Raw genomic sequence first — 16,403 nt, forward strand, 5'->3', positions numbered from 1 at the left:
TGTCGCAAAAATCCTAGATACGCAGAGTCGTTGGCAGTGTAATTATCAAACAATTTATGTTGTGTAGTTAATGTAAATCGTAACATTTAAATACACTTTAAGTACAGTACAGTTTTATTTCATGGAAGTTGTAATCTTTGTTTTAATAGTATTATTTTAATGCCATATTTTATTGTAATGGTGTTCACAAAAGGGTTTTCACCTAATCAACAGCACAATGCCAGGCGACTTTTAGAACTAAGGTGTTTATTTGCAAGGTCGGCCTTAAGTTACAAAGGTACTTAACATTTTGTTTTCCTGTAGTAGTGCGCATGTATATCACTTTTATAAAAAGTAAAATCATCTTCATTTGTGTGCTGCACAGTATCATGTTTATCCAAAAGGAAATCAAGCAGGGCAATCGGAATAACTTCCTAATCTGGAAAGAGAGCGAGAGAGGCATCAATGACATCATCATGGTGAAAGACACAAACATACTTGGCTCGTCTTTATTGTCGCTGCAAAGCATAAGAGTCACAGGACACTTTAAAGAAGTGTGGGATTTATCTGTTACATATGTTTTGACTGAAGTCCACCAAGCAGTGCGTGGAGGAACCGTGAATTGTTTTTGTGTGTGCAAATTATTGCGAGAGGCAATTCACGTGCAACATTACCAAAAAGGATTGGCGCCACACTGGAAAGAAAAAATATGACATACTACAAGAATAAAGGCATAATATTACAAGAAAAACAAGCAAAATGTGTCAACAGAATAGTGACACTGTTGAAAAATGTCTTTTTCCTGTCCCACAATTTGCATTTTACTTGAAAAGAAACTATTTTCACAAAAATCCACTTTGAGATTCAGTTTTCTTAAAGAAAAATACAAATCTGCTATTCTCTCAAACATACTTTTTTAACTATTGAAGATTTAAAATTAGTCTTTAGAAATTGTGTATTTTTCCCGTAAATTATGCCAGTATCCCCCAACAATGCTTAAATTAGGGAAATAAGGCAAGTTTTCTTGAACATTTGTGAATTTTTCAAAGAAGCTTGTATATTTATTACTTTTAAAACTCATCTATTTCAGTTTCAAGACTTGCATTATTTTCTTTGCAGAAATAAAACTTGAGAAATGACCTTCCGAAAAGATTCTTTTCCCTAGAAGCTCCTCCCGAATGATTTTAATTTCAAGATTGAATTATTCTTCAATAGTTTTTTCTCATCTTCATCCCCATAGTATTGTGCAACACTTGCTAGTGCAACACGAATGAGTCGGTCATACATACAGTATGATGCTACACCGCCAGAGACTGTGGGTGTGTGCGTGTGGCCATGTGACTTGGACCCGAGAGTGACACGTCACTTTCAAAACCCGTCGAAGCGCTTCAAGAGCAACCGGCGTGAATTTAAAAGAGACGGTGACGTCATGACACAATTCCCTAAAAGACATTCAGTGCGGTGCCATGTGTTCAATTGCTTCCCGTAGAGCCTCCTTGCCGTTAGAGTACTTTACTATTTACAGTATAAATTACAACACAGTCTCATGATAAAATAAATTACTTAAATACAGCTGTCCGTGGCTCCTGCAGGATGAGCGGAGGGTTTAATACTGCATCAGTGAGGTGGTCTGGTCTTGACGGTTGCCCTCCATTTTGGGATGATGGGTAGAGGGATGAAGGTGCAGCTATACCACCGTGCCACTTGGAGAGTTTCCATTCTGTGCTGTTAAGTTCTGCAAGAAAAAAAGTCATTTAGAACGGTTAGTGTTCATCACAGGCTTGGACTGTCCAATCAGCATCAAACTTGCGACCTAGTAACTTTGGCAACAGCCTTCAGATTACAAAGGTCGACTGTACGTACCGCTTTGCCGGGCCTGGCCCAGGTGCAGATGAGCCCCTCCTGGCACGCCGTGATGATGCAGTCGTCCATAAAGACGAGCACGGTGAGTCTCTCGTGGGCGATCTTCTTGCATACCAGCGGCTCCAGGAGTGGCACCTCGTGCATGCGCGGGCACAGCGTGGTGCCCAGCACCTTGGCGGCGTCAAGGCGACCGCTACCCCGCGGTGCCACGTTGATCTTATCGTTACTCTTGCTGATATTACCCAGGCTGTGGTAGCGCTTGTGTTCTTTCTCCACCCCGCCCCCCACCACTGACTTGTCCGACTTGCGCTCCTGAAGGGAAAGCGTGGCAAAGCGACCGATGCTGAACGGCGCCGCGTTACCTGGGCCGCTACCCACCGTACCGGTGCCGCTTCCTGTTACCCCAGTACCGCCCTCTGTGGTGCCCTGGCTCTTGGAGGTGTTTGCGACTGCTGGGTGGGGAAGTGAATTGGAACGGGAGAGGGACCGAGGGAGCGGGAGAGGCAGCGTAGGAGGGTTGGAAGTGCCAACAACAGGCGGGTGGTGGTGGCCCTCCACTCCACCACCCCCAGAGGTGGGCAATGTGGGTCCAAAAGTATTGGTAAAAGCGCGGGAAAGCGGCAGGCGAGGGTACAGAATGTCGTCTGTGAGGTCCCACAGGCAAAACTGCGTGTCCTGCCCGACGGATCCAAATCGGTAGGTGACGGCTGCTGAGCCGCCGCCCTTGGAGCTGTGCCGGGAGAGCCGTGACAAGGTGCTGCTGGTGCGCACCCGCCCAAAGTGTGGGGCGGTGTTGTTGGGCACCCCACCCTGGTGGAGGTCCTCCTCACTCCCACTGAGTTCCATAGGCTCCTCGTCCTCCAGGGAGGTGGTGAAAGGGTCAAATGCCACCACGTTGACCCAGGATTTGTGTCCGTGCCCGCGGGCCACCACTCGGCTCTCAGCGAAGGACCACACAGTGACCAAGTCATCCTCGCCTCCCGTGGCCAGGTACTTGCCATCTGGGCTCCACGAGACGCACAACAGGCCTCCGAAATAACTCCTCATCACACCCTGGAGCTCCATGGAGTCGAAATGAAAGACCCGCAGGCAGCCGTCCTGGCCCACGCAAGCCACGTGGACCCCGTCGGGCGAGAAGGAGAACTCATTGAGGCCGCCCTCGCCCACGGCCCAGCGTAGAAGAGGGTTTCGGGGTGTCTTGGTCTTGCAGGCGTACACGGCAAAGCCCTCGCCTTGGCGCAGAAGCAAGTACTGAGGGGCAGCCGTGCCGCACGAGTGCTCCACGTTGTAGAGGTACAGGTGGCCGCTGGCGTGAGAGGCCAGGAACAGGTTCTCAGACTTGGGGAGCCATTTCAGACACGTCACCTTGGATTTGTCGATAAGACGCTGCGCAGGCAAAATGGGAGACAAATTGGAGGCTTCTTAGTGTCTTTTACATTGGTAAATCATTTTTATTTTAAAAGGCAAACACTTGAAAACACTCGCCCTGGCTTGAAACCCTATCTCTGAACTTTGGTGGCTTGAAACCCAAACAGTAGTTACTTACCCTAATTTTTAACATCTACCTGTCAGCCCAACCCTTTACACATAAATTGCCTTGAAACCAGACTTGAAATCCTAGTTTGAAGCCCAAAAGCTTAATACCTTAACCCAAGATCCCATACGAAGCCCTAACCATCCTTACCTAACCCCGTGACAAGCCCCTACATCAAATTTCTTAAATCTTGATTTAAGAAACCCGAACCTTGCCTTAAAATGAACCCTGATTTGAAATCCTAACACCTCATTAGAAACTGCATTGCATTCAGTACCTCTTCATTGAAGAGCTTGCTGGTCTCCTTCTTGATGGGGTCCAAGTACTGCACCTGCCCAGCCGAGAAGCCAACGATGAGTGCCACGCTGTCAGCTGAAGCCGAGTACTGGTTGAAGTCATGACATGTGGGCTGCGTGCCCTTGTAAATCCTCTTGTCGATGGGCTTGCTCAGGTCCACTGCCTGATGCACATGTGCGCGCACACACACATACACACCGCACACACACACGCACACAAAGTAGCTTGAGAAAATGTGATGACACCAAATACCTGCAGCAAATTAACAGAGGATTGTAACCCTAACTCTTGGCTTGAACCCATCATTAAATCCCTTACCAAACTTTTTTTTTTCAAGTCTTTACCCTGCTTATTACCGTGTGATGACACCGAAGGTGCTTTGGATTACTGCCTCATTTGAATCAGCTAAGATGAGTCATGAAGCGCATCTTTTTGACATCTTTGCTCCTCAACCACCTCTGTCCACCTTCTGCTGCGTGACTCACCCTCAAAGGGCATCTAAACACACTAATTGTGATGCCTTTTTGACTATTAGCTTGAATCCCCGCGTGACACCAAAGAAAGCTTAAATAAATGAAACGTTGTGTTTGTTACTAGCAGGAAATAAACGGCAAATTCGCACGTCCTGAAGCCGTAAAACGGAAGCTAAATGCTAGGCTAGTTAGCATGCAAGACTAACACCGACGGTCCACTTGCTCCCGTGACCCGGGTGGAGAGGGCCGTCCGGCCGGGGCTCACCTTCTTGATATTAGTGTACGTGTAGAAATAAAGCTCCCTGCCGATATTAAAGCACACCCGCTCCGACTCCTCGCCTGGGTCTTCGGGTTGGAGCTTGACCATGGAGACCCGCACCGGCGGCAGAAAACCCGCCGGGGAGGAGTTGGCTGCGGCATTCGTCGAGGAGGCGACGGCAGCGGCTGCAGCGGCGGCTCCGGGCCCCTGCAGCAGCCCGACCCCTGCGCTGGGAATCGGGCCGGCTCCAGCCGCGGGGCCCAGCGTGGCTCCGGCGGATGAACCCCTTGGCAGCCCGCTCCGCTGCTGTGAGTCGGAGAGGGTGAGCAGCTTGTAGAAGCCCTCTCTGGTCCGGAACTGCGACTTAATCTCATTGATATCCTTTAGAGCGCCGCCATCTCCGGCCATTTTTAGTCCAAACGAGCCGCTAGGGAAATTTTTGATCTGAAAACAATAAAGCCCCGATAATATATATATATTTTAAAGGGGAGTATTACTGGAGCTGAAATGGGAGCGGCGGAGGCGAGCAGCCAGGCTCAGCTAGGCCGACCAGCGCTGCCAGTGTGACCTGCTGCATTTTACACCCGTATCAGCCACAAGAGAGCTGCTGGCTGAAGACTCAAGGCCGACGGGGAGGCCCTATGAGCCGGCAACGGCATCATCCTCAACCCGGTCCCTGCCTCACTCCACTTGACCGCAAAAGAGTTGTGAGCGGAAATGCGCACGCCCGCCTGCCTGGGGCTGCAACTGCGCACTGAAGCCAAGATTGGCTGAGTAAACCTGAAGCACGCGGGTCTCATTTTGGACCTTATCTGATCATCAAATGGCCCACTTTAACTTTTCTTAAAGGGATGACTAACTCACTATCACTACAGCTTGAAACTCTAGTGAACCCTGGATGTTAACTCTCGAACCTTGTTTGAAACACTAACCTGTCTGTTATAAAACCGCTACCATTGTTTGGAACCCTTAAGTTGCCTTAAATCTTCACCCTCTTTTAAAACACTAGCCCAGGCCAGAAGGTCTACCTCACCCTAGCAATATGCTCATGGTTGTTTGGGTAATATAGCCTTACTTTTAGCGGCACAAAGCAGAGGTTCATGATCATCACCTACACTCATGCGTTTAAAAATAAAATAAATAAAAATACACAACACTTTTTTCACTCAGAGGTGAGTGACTACACTAAAAAAAAGAATAACTGACATCTCATCTGAAGTCTTTATTATTCAAACTCATTACATTACATATATATCGTTGATTTAAATGTTTTGACTACATTATCAATAGGAAAACATTGATACAATTGTTGTACTAGGTTCATCTTGTTTTTTCTTTTTCAATTACTTCTCTGGTTCTTCTATATCAAACAAATTTGTTTTAGGTTCATTTACCTGACATGTTTCGGCGGAATCTTCCGCCTTCATCAGAGTCACACTCTGATGAAGGCGGAAGATTCCGCCGAAACATGTCAGGTAAATGAACCTAAAACAAATTTGTTTGATATAGAAGAACCAGAGAAGTAATTGATACAATTGTCACTTGCTGCAGACTGATCAATAACCAAATAAGGAAGAATGCCAAATAGTGCATAGCACAGGGAAAAAAAATCTGCAGAAGGTCCTTCACTGTATTGCAGACCTTAAAGACCGAGGCTGTCTTTTTGGACGTTGCAGCCCAATAGAGTGTTTCCAGCCGTGACACACTCTGCAATACATGGCACTTTAAAAACACACACACCGACACGCACACATACACACGTATGCACGCATGCACACACACACACACACACACACACACACACACACACACATGAAAGAACACGGTGGGTGAAAATATCACTTCATCAATGCATTTCAACACTTATCCCAATTTCAAATGGTTCAACAACACCTACCAGACCGGTCATGTTTATTTTTTAATGTTTCTACTCTAGATGCAAAAATAATTAGTGTACCTATGAATTTTTTTTAATTAGAATTTCCAAATGGAAATAAATATTATTTAGGTTTACCAATAATTTAGAGTTGACATGTTCAACACAACCCTTGTGCTCGTAGGAGTAAATATTTTAAAATTGTATCGTACTTGTGAATTATTACGCCTTATTGAATCGCTACCTAAAGAATCAAAATGGAATTGGGAGGTTCTTAACAATGCCCAGTTCACCAGCTACATACAAAAAAAGGAAATCCTGAGGTTATTACCTTTTTGAGCCAGCAGCCATGACACAGCCTTACGAGCAAGAAGCTTCCATTCGACTTCAGCATCTGACTTGAACCCATGAAGCCAAACCAGAGCCACAACGGTGGCCCACACATTTCCGTTCACCTTGTTGAAGAAAAACACATTACGCATATAAGTGGAGAAGGTGTCATAGCAAAATTTAAACAAGGTCTTACATTTGCCGGCTTGGCCTGTTCCAACTGCTTGCTGGTCTTGTGCAATGCAGTAGCCAGAGCCGGGTTGAGCTCCCAGTAGCCCGACGCTTTCTGGAGGGACACCAACTGTAGCAAAGTGTCTGAGGGTGGCTGGATAGCTGGGTTGTTGGGAAAAGAAGTCAAATAATAAACTGGAACTTCACTGGTGTGCAGGTTTTGGGGGTGCTTAATGGACAGGTTGCAACTAAGTCATAATATATCGTTTTTAGAACAAGTTGTTACCTTTATTTGTTTTTCTATAGAGTTATTTGTGTCGGTTTGGTTGTTTTTCCAAATTGTTAAGTTGGATGAAAATAGAACTTGTGCTTTATTGAACTAAATGCAGCTTGGTGGTATCTGTGTATATACAACTTACGAGGGCCAAGATTGATCTCCTGGGAAGAAAAGACATCTGGTCCTCCTGTATCAACCAGGCGTTTTGGTATGCGACCCTTTGCACTGCTTTTCTTCATTTTAAAACCCCCCATAAGTCCTGTTCCTGGTTGGATATAGAACGGAGGGGAAAAAGTATTTTACTGGTTTGTTCAATGATTTTGCAGTTCAATTATTCTTTTAAAAACTGCAATAATACTACACTGTTAGCACCACATAAAACCTTTCCTTTTCCTTTAAAAGTCAGTTGCTAAAATATCTGAAAAATATTTTTGATTCTCATCTCTTTTACCTTTGGCTGAAATTCCTTTGCATTTGAATCCATGTTTGTATGCTGGTATAAGATTTTTAGGTTGAAATAAAAACATGAATATTACATGAGAATTAGCAACAATATAATTTTTTAATTACCCTATCATTAAGAATTCAATAGGTAAATATTATTTCCAATCCATGTTTGCACGATGCTACTTACCATCACTGACAAGAGAAGAATCCATCATTGGAAGCATCCTTGGAGCTAAAAAAGAAAAATATAAAAAATAGTGATCCTCATATCAATTTTGGAAATGGGTGTTTTTTCCAATTGCATAATACATTTCCAGTCAAAAGTTTGGAATCATTCTGCATTCTCATAATTAAAAAAAAATCCTAACTTCTAGATGAATACTTAAGTCATCAACATCATGAAGAAATAATAATGGAATTATTTGTTAACCTTTTTGAAAAAACAAAACACAATATGATTTATAATTTAAATTCTTCAAAGTAGGCAACTTCTGCATCGATAACAGCTTTGTACATCTCTTCTCAGTCAGCTTTATGATGAGGATGATGCTTTTTGACCTGGAATAACTTTCATTGCACCGCTGTGCATTTTCAAGAGTTAATGGCTTGTATTTCTTTGCCTCTTTTCATTTGAGACTGTATAAATTTGAAGGTGTTTCCAAACTTTTGACTAATACTTTATGCAAACTTTACACTAATTTATTTGAATACTTGAAGTACATGCAAAGGCTTCTGTGTTGATTAAAAAAAAAAAAAAAAACCATGTTCCTTAGGAATTTAAATTGTTGCTGTAACAAATGCATGATTCTACTTACCACAATATGCCATTGGCATACGAGACATGATCCCTTTGGGAGAAATAAAACAAGCATATGTCATGAAAAGTAGCAACAATATCATTTTGGGCAAAACAAAACCTGATTGTTAATGACAACATCTTTCAGTTTGTTCAAATAATTTGTCACATGGACAAACGATTGAAGAGAAATTGCCAGAAAGTGTGCAAACTGACCACCGCTGGAATCTAATGAAAGAATGGGATGTGTTTTAGAAAAATACTTACCGGTGGCCATATTCATAATGTAAATAAATAAATAAAATGACAAAAACCTGTGACCAAAATAAAGAGAGCACCGTGTACATTCAAATAATAAATTTGTCCTCTGTCACTTCCTCTTAAACCTGTAATTTATTCACAGCAGGCCTTGTGTTCTTGAAAAACAACCACACACGGAACAAAGAACACAAATACAATTATCTTTGTTCCTACTGGATAAGACAGAGTGTTGATCATTCTAAAGCTCATTTTGTAATATGAATTCTTTGTTTAAATATTTTAGGAATTGTAAAATGTTATACCTTCATTTTACTCAACCTCTGGCTGTGTTTTTATTTCAAATTTCATGTTGTGGAAAATATATATATATATTTTTTAAAATTTTTATTCTGAAATAAATTACGATTCGTAACCACAAACAACTTAAAACAAGTACCAAAAATTGGTACCATTGAGTACCAACATTGGAACAAAACCGGTTCAAAGGTGAAAGGTAGCCACCCCTACCTGGAACACGTCTTTGCAGCAGAGGTCCCTGTATGGGCTTGCTGCTGCCTTTGTTGATGGCAATGAAGGAAGTGAAGGAGCTGCTGACCCCTGATTGAACGCTGACATTCACCACCTTTTTCTTCACTTCCTCATCCTTCTCTGGTTCCTTGGACTCCAGACAACGAATCAGAGTACGAGCACCGAGCCTGTGGATTGTTAATCTGCCAAAAACAGACGTATACACGATCAAAACAATAACAATTTCTCATATTTAAAACAGACAATTACTGTTTATTAACTAACAATAACGTATCTCTGTTCTATCTATACCAGCAGTGTATATTGATAGACTGAAGAATGAATATGCTTGTCTACTATGGTACATAATTTTTGTATCCAACTTTTACCATCTACACAACAGAATAAATCATAGCATGCACACAGTGAACTAAACTAAATTCAATTATTAAGTATATTGTGATCAGATCATCATTTCCGTGTATACAATATACTCTAGTGGCTTGAGATTTTTCTGATGTAAACAATACACTTTGGCTGAATAAAGGTTGGAAGTACTGCTTTAGTGAGTTTTGACAACATAAAGACAGACTATTAACGCTCACACGTAAGGACAATTTAGAGTGTTCCATGAACCTAACACGCATGTTTTTCAAATGTGGGAGGAAGCCAGAGTACTCGAAGAACTCGCACAAACTCGGGGCAGACATATAAATTCCACCCAAAAGGGGTCAGGCCTGAATCGGGATTCAGACCCAAAACTGTGAGGTAGTGCTGCAGTATTGTGTGTGTTGCATGAATAAAGACTGCATTACCCAGTGTCCTCTGTGGGATGGAAAGCGAAGGCAAGCTTGTTCTGGAACGGATGGCCTGCTAAGCTGTACTTCACAGTTACACAACCATCTGTTTCCTCCGAACTCTGAGAAAACATTGCAGGGTTAAAGGCATGCTACGTATATATTGTTGCCAATGTCCCATGTTCAAATTTAATGAGTTAAAAGTCCCGACTCACTGTTTTCTTGGTTCTGGTAGCATGATTGCGAAATGTCATTCCGTAAAATATAGTTTATATTTTTTAACAAATGTTAATTTGAGATTAGAGACTGTTTACAATAATATAATTCTATTGTTCACGTGTCAACATTTCTTTTTAAAACTTTAAAAAATTCAATTTGATATTTTAATGCCAGTCAAGTGCTTGTTTTCAGATTCATGGATTCCAAGATTTTTGCAGGATCCGCAGGTACTCTGCTTTTGTGGATAAAGTTGGGTGTTTTGTTTACGCAGAGCTGTTGCCTACCTCTCCAGTAAGCTGCGCATAAATGAGAGAGCGTTGACCCTGGAAAATAGCTGTGAGAGGCGGAGACAGAGGTGTGACCGACACTCCTTTTGGCAAATCCCATGTAACCGAAATGTCCTCCACAGCCGGTTGCAAAGCAAACTGCAGCGATTGCATCACCTGGTAATATTAAATCAATGATTTAATCAAGGTGTGTGTGCCTTTGAGACGATTGTATTTGCGTTTAACAACATCATTCGGCACAAACCTTGGCTTGCATTCTGTCAGTGCCTGCGATGAATTGAGCGTGACCTCCTCCCTCCTTGGCCAAACCATTGATGAGAGCGGTGCTGGCCCCTTCTCCGATCCCAAAAGAGAAACACCTGCATAACAGTTACTTTAGGTTAAACACACGCTGAAACAAGACGTGGCATAGTGACTATTTATAACATATACTGTATGTGGTTCAACCTGTGGGAACTGGAATTCTTCTTCACTAAGCTTGTAACGTCTTTGGTGTTACCCACTTCGCCGTCAGTGAAGACAAAGAGCTGGAAGGACAGTTTACATTTGGCTTAAAAGTGACAGCGTCAATCTTATGATTATGCAGTCAGAGAAAGATCACAAGACAGCAGCATAAATCCTTTCCAAGTTGCCAAAGTGAACAAGAGTTTGGCAAGCGCTACTCGCTCAGCCTGTTATACAGAACTTGCATGTGTGTTCTGGTGTGTTATAAGCTACATTGTCTTTGTGCTGAACAGAATTTACAGTCGTAGTGACCCGGCCATCCGTTCGGTCCCTGGGGAATGACCAGACCTAATCTGCCTCAGAATTCCACCACTATTACACTACAACTATATAAAATGAGCAAAATATATTCAATGTACATAATCTATATAATGTACATAGTCTGAACAGTAAACAGTAAAGTTTAGGTTATATCGGTCAGCATTTGTAATTCTCAAGGTCCAGGGCTGATTGGATAGAAATGTCCGCTAAAAGAGGCTGAAATCTGATGAGATAAAATATAAAACATACATGTGCAGTACTAGATACAATTTAAGGAAATGCTAGAATAGACTGTTGAATGAATAAATGAATGAATATTGATGAATATTCAAATTTAGGCTGTAAAACTTGGTCAGTACTTCTAAAAGCCAGCAAAGAGGCCCTGACCACTGGCGGAGCTACGATTTTTTTCTTTCGGGTGGCCGTGGAGGGGCCAAGGATACCTCAGGACTGTAAAACAAACATTTTCCAACACCAATCTCAAGACCCCAACTGCCGACTGGGCAGTGTTAGTCATGCAAATATGTGTGTATTACTTGTCGTGGTTGATTGGGAATGCAGGGCTGACTGTAAATGTGTTGAAGGGGCCGAAGTATCTCTGTTCCTCCCAGGTTTGCCTGCATCTCCTTGACAATCTTTAGAGCATTTTCCAAGGTCTTCTCACTGTACTCCATACTTTTACTGCCATCAAACACACATAGGCACATGGACTTGTGTACACATGCGGTAAAAACAAAAAAAGATGTTGTTTATTGGTCTGAGAAAAGGGTAGATTCTTACGGAAAGATGTGTTCAAAGGAGGAACCAAAACTGTAAATGTTGAAGTAGCAGCCCATTGGCAAGCTTTTCAGAAGGAGCAGCAGAGTATCCTGTGTAGAAAGTGAGATATAATGAGTGTTCAGTTTGGTTTGCCACAGAATTCTTTGATAAATGGACAGAGATTGTTTTTTAGTTGGGTGAGGGCCGATAACAGGTGTCAGTACTGATACCAGACTTATTTAAAGGGGGGGGGGGGGGTTGAGATCTTTGGCAAACTCAAAATATTCTTCAGAAAACTTTGATAAAGATTTAACATGTGTTCACTATGGGGAAAAGGTGGAAATGTTGGAAAAAAAAGTCACGTAAAATCCACAAAATACCCAATTGTCAGTATCGGTGCCGATATCAGCCTTATTAGGTATCGGTACTGATAAGAAATGCTCATCTGTACCCAAGTGTATCATATTATACAGCAAAACTAAGTATTCTGGGCACCTGACCAATGCCATCATTAATTACCCTGGCACTGCCGATGCGAGGACCTTGCATACTTCCAGATCGGTCCAGTAAGAACACAAACTCTCCCCTTGTGGCGAGTGAAGACATCACTGCCTGGGAGAACTCTGGGTAAACGCTCAGCATCACTGCCGCATCCCCCATAAGTGTGCCTGAATCACAACAGACAGGAAAGGTGAATCAGATTCATTCGAAAGCATCCAAACACATTGGATGAAAATTATTTTAACTCACCAGGCTCGGCAGAAGCCTTTCCTGCCTCCACCACAACAACTGGCTGGTGAGCATCTTTGTAGTAAATCAACAGCTCAATATCCCTGCCAAATGCGTGTCCTGCAGCCAGTTGAACCTGGAAACCAAGAAAACAAAGAAGCCATGAATGAACAGCATGCCTCAAGTGTGAGTAACAGCAGATCACATGGGTCTTCTACGTACAACCGCCTTGGTTTGCTCCTTGTTGAGATACTGCAGAGGCTCAAGGGGACACGCGGAGTCCACTTTAGAGACCTGACGCGGTGACGACAACCTGGCAGCGAAGGTCAGACTGTATGGCACTTGAGAGGCCATATGGCACATCACCTGGACGCCGCGGTCTTCACTTCCTGGAAACAAGAAATAGTCATAGAGAATGAGCGTAAAATCAAGCAGTCATGTATAGTGTATTGAAAACTGGAATTGTGCACAAATAAACATGTCGGTTAGAAGTGATGGAAGAAATAACAGAGAAACCTACCGCGAGGTTGATAGCGAGGGTTGAGCACCACAGGTAGACAAAACCGCAACCCGCCGTCGGCCTCCACAGCCAGCTCAGTGACGTAGGCCAGCCTGATGGAGGCGCTCTCTCCTGGAGGGAGACTTCCCACACTCGAAGAAAAAATGTCGGGACTCTGCTCACTCTCCTCTAGGAGGAAAGCCTGCTGACCAGAACCCAACGCATCGTCGTACTCCTCTCGAGCCTGGGGAAGACGATATAACTTTCACACTGTCTTTTTCATCTCGCTCATCTTTAAGAACGCACTCACTTCCTGTTTCTCCTTTACATCAGCTACAATCTCAGTTTGTCCAATCTTGGCACTAAAATGGCAGACAGCAGCATCAGCAGGCAGAGGGAAGACAAAAACGGCCTCTATGGCTTTGTCCTCCTTGTTCTCATAGTGCAGTGTGGAAACCACAGTGGCCACGTGGTCCTTCACTTCTACTTGTACTTCAATGGCCTTCAGAGGAACTAACACACATCACACAAAAGTCAATTGTCAGTTATTACTGCCAATTGTTAAATGTACTTCCTTCATCTGTTTACATCCTGCTAAAAAACCTCAACACATAAATCCTGCTTTCAAGCTGGTTTCAGTATAAATTAGCTAAGTCATCAATAATCATTTATAATATTAATATGTATTTCCTGTACGGCTCACCCTGACACTAATGACAAGCAGCACAGAAAATGGATGACTAAACGTGTGTAATGTTTAGAAGACAAATATTTCAGTTTTGTGCATATAGTGTAATTAACACCCGTTTTGAACAGTGAACTTCTACCTGGCTCCTTGTTGACACTCAGCAGACCACAGCATCTCATCATGATGACCAGTCAAAATTTTTTCAGGTAATATCGGTTTTGCTGCACACAACAAAGGAAAAACACAATTAACAATCGTTTGAGATACTGAAATAGTTTTTTTTTTTAAATCTATCTATGATGATGACATATAGTGACAGCTGACAGGCAGAACAATCGAATGCATATTAACATGAGTATTATTATTAGAATGTAGATGCCGTAGCTAAAACATGGTTCGAATTACATTCTGTAACACATAACAAAGTAAAGCAAATAACTGCAGAAAACAATCGAAGTAATATTCTGTAAATGTGAACATAACTCTTCTACCTACTTCACGCAACGTTGAGAGTGTCTGTGCGATTTTCACACAGGCGGTTAACACGGAAGAGCAGAAGGGGAAAAACCCGCCCACTCTTCTGAGAAGCTGGTCATTCCTGCATTCCTGCTTAAAGCGCTCATGTTAAGTTTCGGTTTCACTTTAGACTACAGCAGATATATGAGTGGATTAAAAGGAAATGCTTTAGTAATTTGTATAATCGTGCAAGATAAACACATCCGTTTTAATTAACACCGTTAAAAATAAATGAATGTACAGGTTATTATGTACATTAATAATAATATATTTTATTGTGGTTTGCAAATGTCAACCACATGCCCTTTTGACATTTATTTTATAGGACATAAAACATGGTTTATCTCGGTCTTTTTTTCATTTTTTTTTTCTTTTCTTTTTTAAATTATTTATATATATATTAGGGGTGTAAATCGCGGGTTTTGTCATGATACGATATAATATCGATATAATGAACTACGATACGATATTTGCCGATATCTTAAAGCCTGCTGCGATTTATTCACGATATATCGCGATATAGTGCTCTACGATCGTTTTTTTTTTTTTTAAATAAAAAATATAGAACAATATCCTGATTTATAACAATTCATACGCAAAATCAACAAGGTACTGCAAACTCTTTATTTAGGAAATTACAAGAGTATTGTAGTATACAAATTGTTTACTTTAGCACTGAACTTTGATATCGTGTTTTTTCTTTAAATGTGCGGCGAGATTTGTGCTCCTTGAATATTTGATCACCGCATGGCAGGATTTACAAACTGCACGTGTAAGTTGTCCGTTGACTCGTTGAGTCATCTTTTCTTTGGAATCCAAAGTGCTTCCAAAGAATGACTTGAAGCCTAAAGGGGAGCCAATTTCCTCGTCTTTTTGGACACTAGCCAATTTTACACATTCCAATTGAATAGGGCTGTGTAATCTTTTTACATTCACTACAGATAATTCTATGGATATTTTTTGGCCTGGGTAAAAACTGACTTACTATTACTGCAATGGTACTGACGCCATGCAAGATGTGCAAAATCTATGATAAACCACCACACCACCAGTGCCCCCACAATGGTAGCTACGAATGGAAAAAAAGGACAAATGATTATGGGCTTTTTTATGACACTGGGTCCAACTATTTGATGGTGATGACTAGTAACAGTCGTTAAAATTGGCGGCAACCAAGCAAACTGGAAGGTACTGAGTTTGTAATTGTGATCAAGTGTGGTGAAGAAAGAAAGGGAGAGTGATGGATGTAGAATGGAGGGGGGTGCAGTTAGGGAAGGTCTGTGGGTGGTAATATATGCAGCCCTATTGTGGGAAATCAATGCACCGTGCGTTAATGAAACGGGGGGCAAGGAGGGGGCAAGGAGGGGTACACAGCGCCAAAGGCGGGCTATGACAAATCACCCCAAGAAACACACTCAGACCACTCAGAGTCATACGGATCCTCATGTGAATCCTAGAAACTGCTTTTTCGGGGCTATATCTACGTTGTTGTCTGTATTTGGTGGGGAGCTGGATACAGATATGTCTACATTTTGCACAAATGCTTGCTGTGGGAATTGTCACTTTGTGGTGTAAGTCTGCAACAGGTGTGAAGAGACTGCCAAGAAGAAAAACACAAGAGCAGGGTGAGACTTATATTTCTTGATTTGCTTTCATCCTTTATGAACTTCAATCAAGCTATTTTAGGAAAAAGTGCTAGAAAGTGCATGCGCTGTTCTTTCATGACACATGAACTCAATTGTTGCAAAGGTGGAACTATTTTAATTGCATAAAAGTTAGAGCTCCTCCATTCCTGGGGTGCAAGGAGAGTCCACACCAATTAATTGAAACAGATTTGCAGAGGGGAGTGCTAAGGGTGCACTTTTTTTTTTCCACGGCTGACTGGATCGCCAGGCTTTGTTTCAGCCGAGCCCTTGCGAAAACACAAGCCAAAAGAACAAAAGTATTGTATTGGAATAAAGATGAAAAGAACAATAGGGCCTCAGTACAGGACAAGCTGGGGGAAAAAGTGAAAGAGGAGGTTCTTTTTCTTTTCTTTTTTTTTGTCGGGGTGGGGGTGGCTGATATTATTGCA

At 42.3% G+C, this 16,403-nt stretch overlaps 2 protein-coding genes across 2 annotated transcripts; both read right to left on the reverse strand.

Annotated features, from left to right (window-relative positions):
* Positions 1-474: 474 nt before the first annotated feature.
* On the reverse strand, positions 475-5,173 carry zmp:0000000529 (WD repeat-containing protein 20). The gene is made up of 4 exons (XM_061282028.1): positions 4,412-5,173; positions 3,654-3,836; positions 1,843-3,228; positions 475-1,714 (listed from the first exon to the last, which is right to left on the reverse strand). The coding sequence occupies exons 1-4, from the start codon at positions 4,811-4,813 to the stop codon at positions 1,667-1,669; spliced, it is 2,019 nt and encodes a 672-aa protein (XP_061138012.1). The 5' UTR covers positions 4,814-5,173; the 3' UTR covers positions 475-1,666.
* A 439-nt stretch (positions 5,174-5,612) lies between these two features.
* On the reverse strand, positions 5,613-14,441 carry LOC133156203 (von Willebrand factor A domain-containing protein 5A-like). Its single transcript, XM_061282027.1, has 21 exons — positions 14,309-14,441; positions 13,953-14,034; positions 13,436-13,638; positions 13,147-13,369; positions 12,849-13,015; positions 12,648-12,762; positions 12,417-12,565; positions 11,919-12,007; positions 11,675-11,819; positions 10,821-10,900; positions 10,618-10,732; positions 10,371-10,529; positions 9,886-9,989; positions 9,071-9,273; positions 8,322-8,354; positions 7,694-7,738; positions 7,202-7,324; positions 6,808-6,944; positions 6,613-6,736; positions 5,931-6,127; positions 5,613-5,701 (listed from the first exon to the last, which is right to left on the reverse strand). The coding sequence occupies exons 2-20, from the start codon at positions 13,993-13,995 to the stop codon at positions 6,048-6,050; spliced, it is 2,337 nt and encodes a 778-aa protein (XP_061138011.1). The 5' UTR covers positions 13,996-14,034; positions 14,309-14,441; the 3' UTR covers positions 5,613-5,701; positions 5,931-6,047.
* Between the last annotated feature and the right edge of the window lie 1,962 nt (positions 14,442-16,403).

This window comes from Syngnathus typhle, linkage group LG6, assembly GCF_033458585.1.
Source record: "Syngnathus typhle isolate RoL2023-S1 ecotype Sweden linkage group LG6, RoL_Styp_1.0, whole genome shotgun sequence".
In the NCBI taxonomy this organism is placed as follows: Eukaryota; Metazoa; Chordata; class Actinopteri; order Syngnathiformes; family Syngnathidae; genus Syngnathus; species Syngnathus typhle.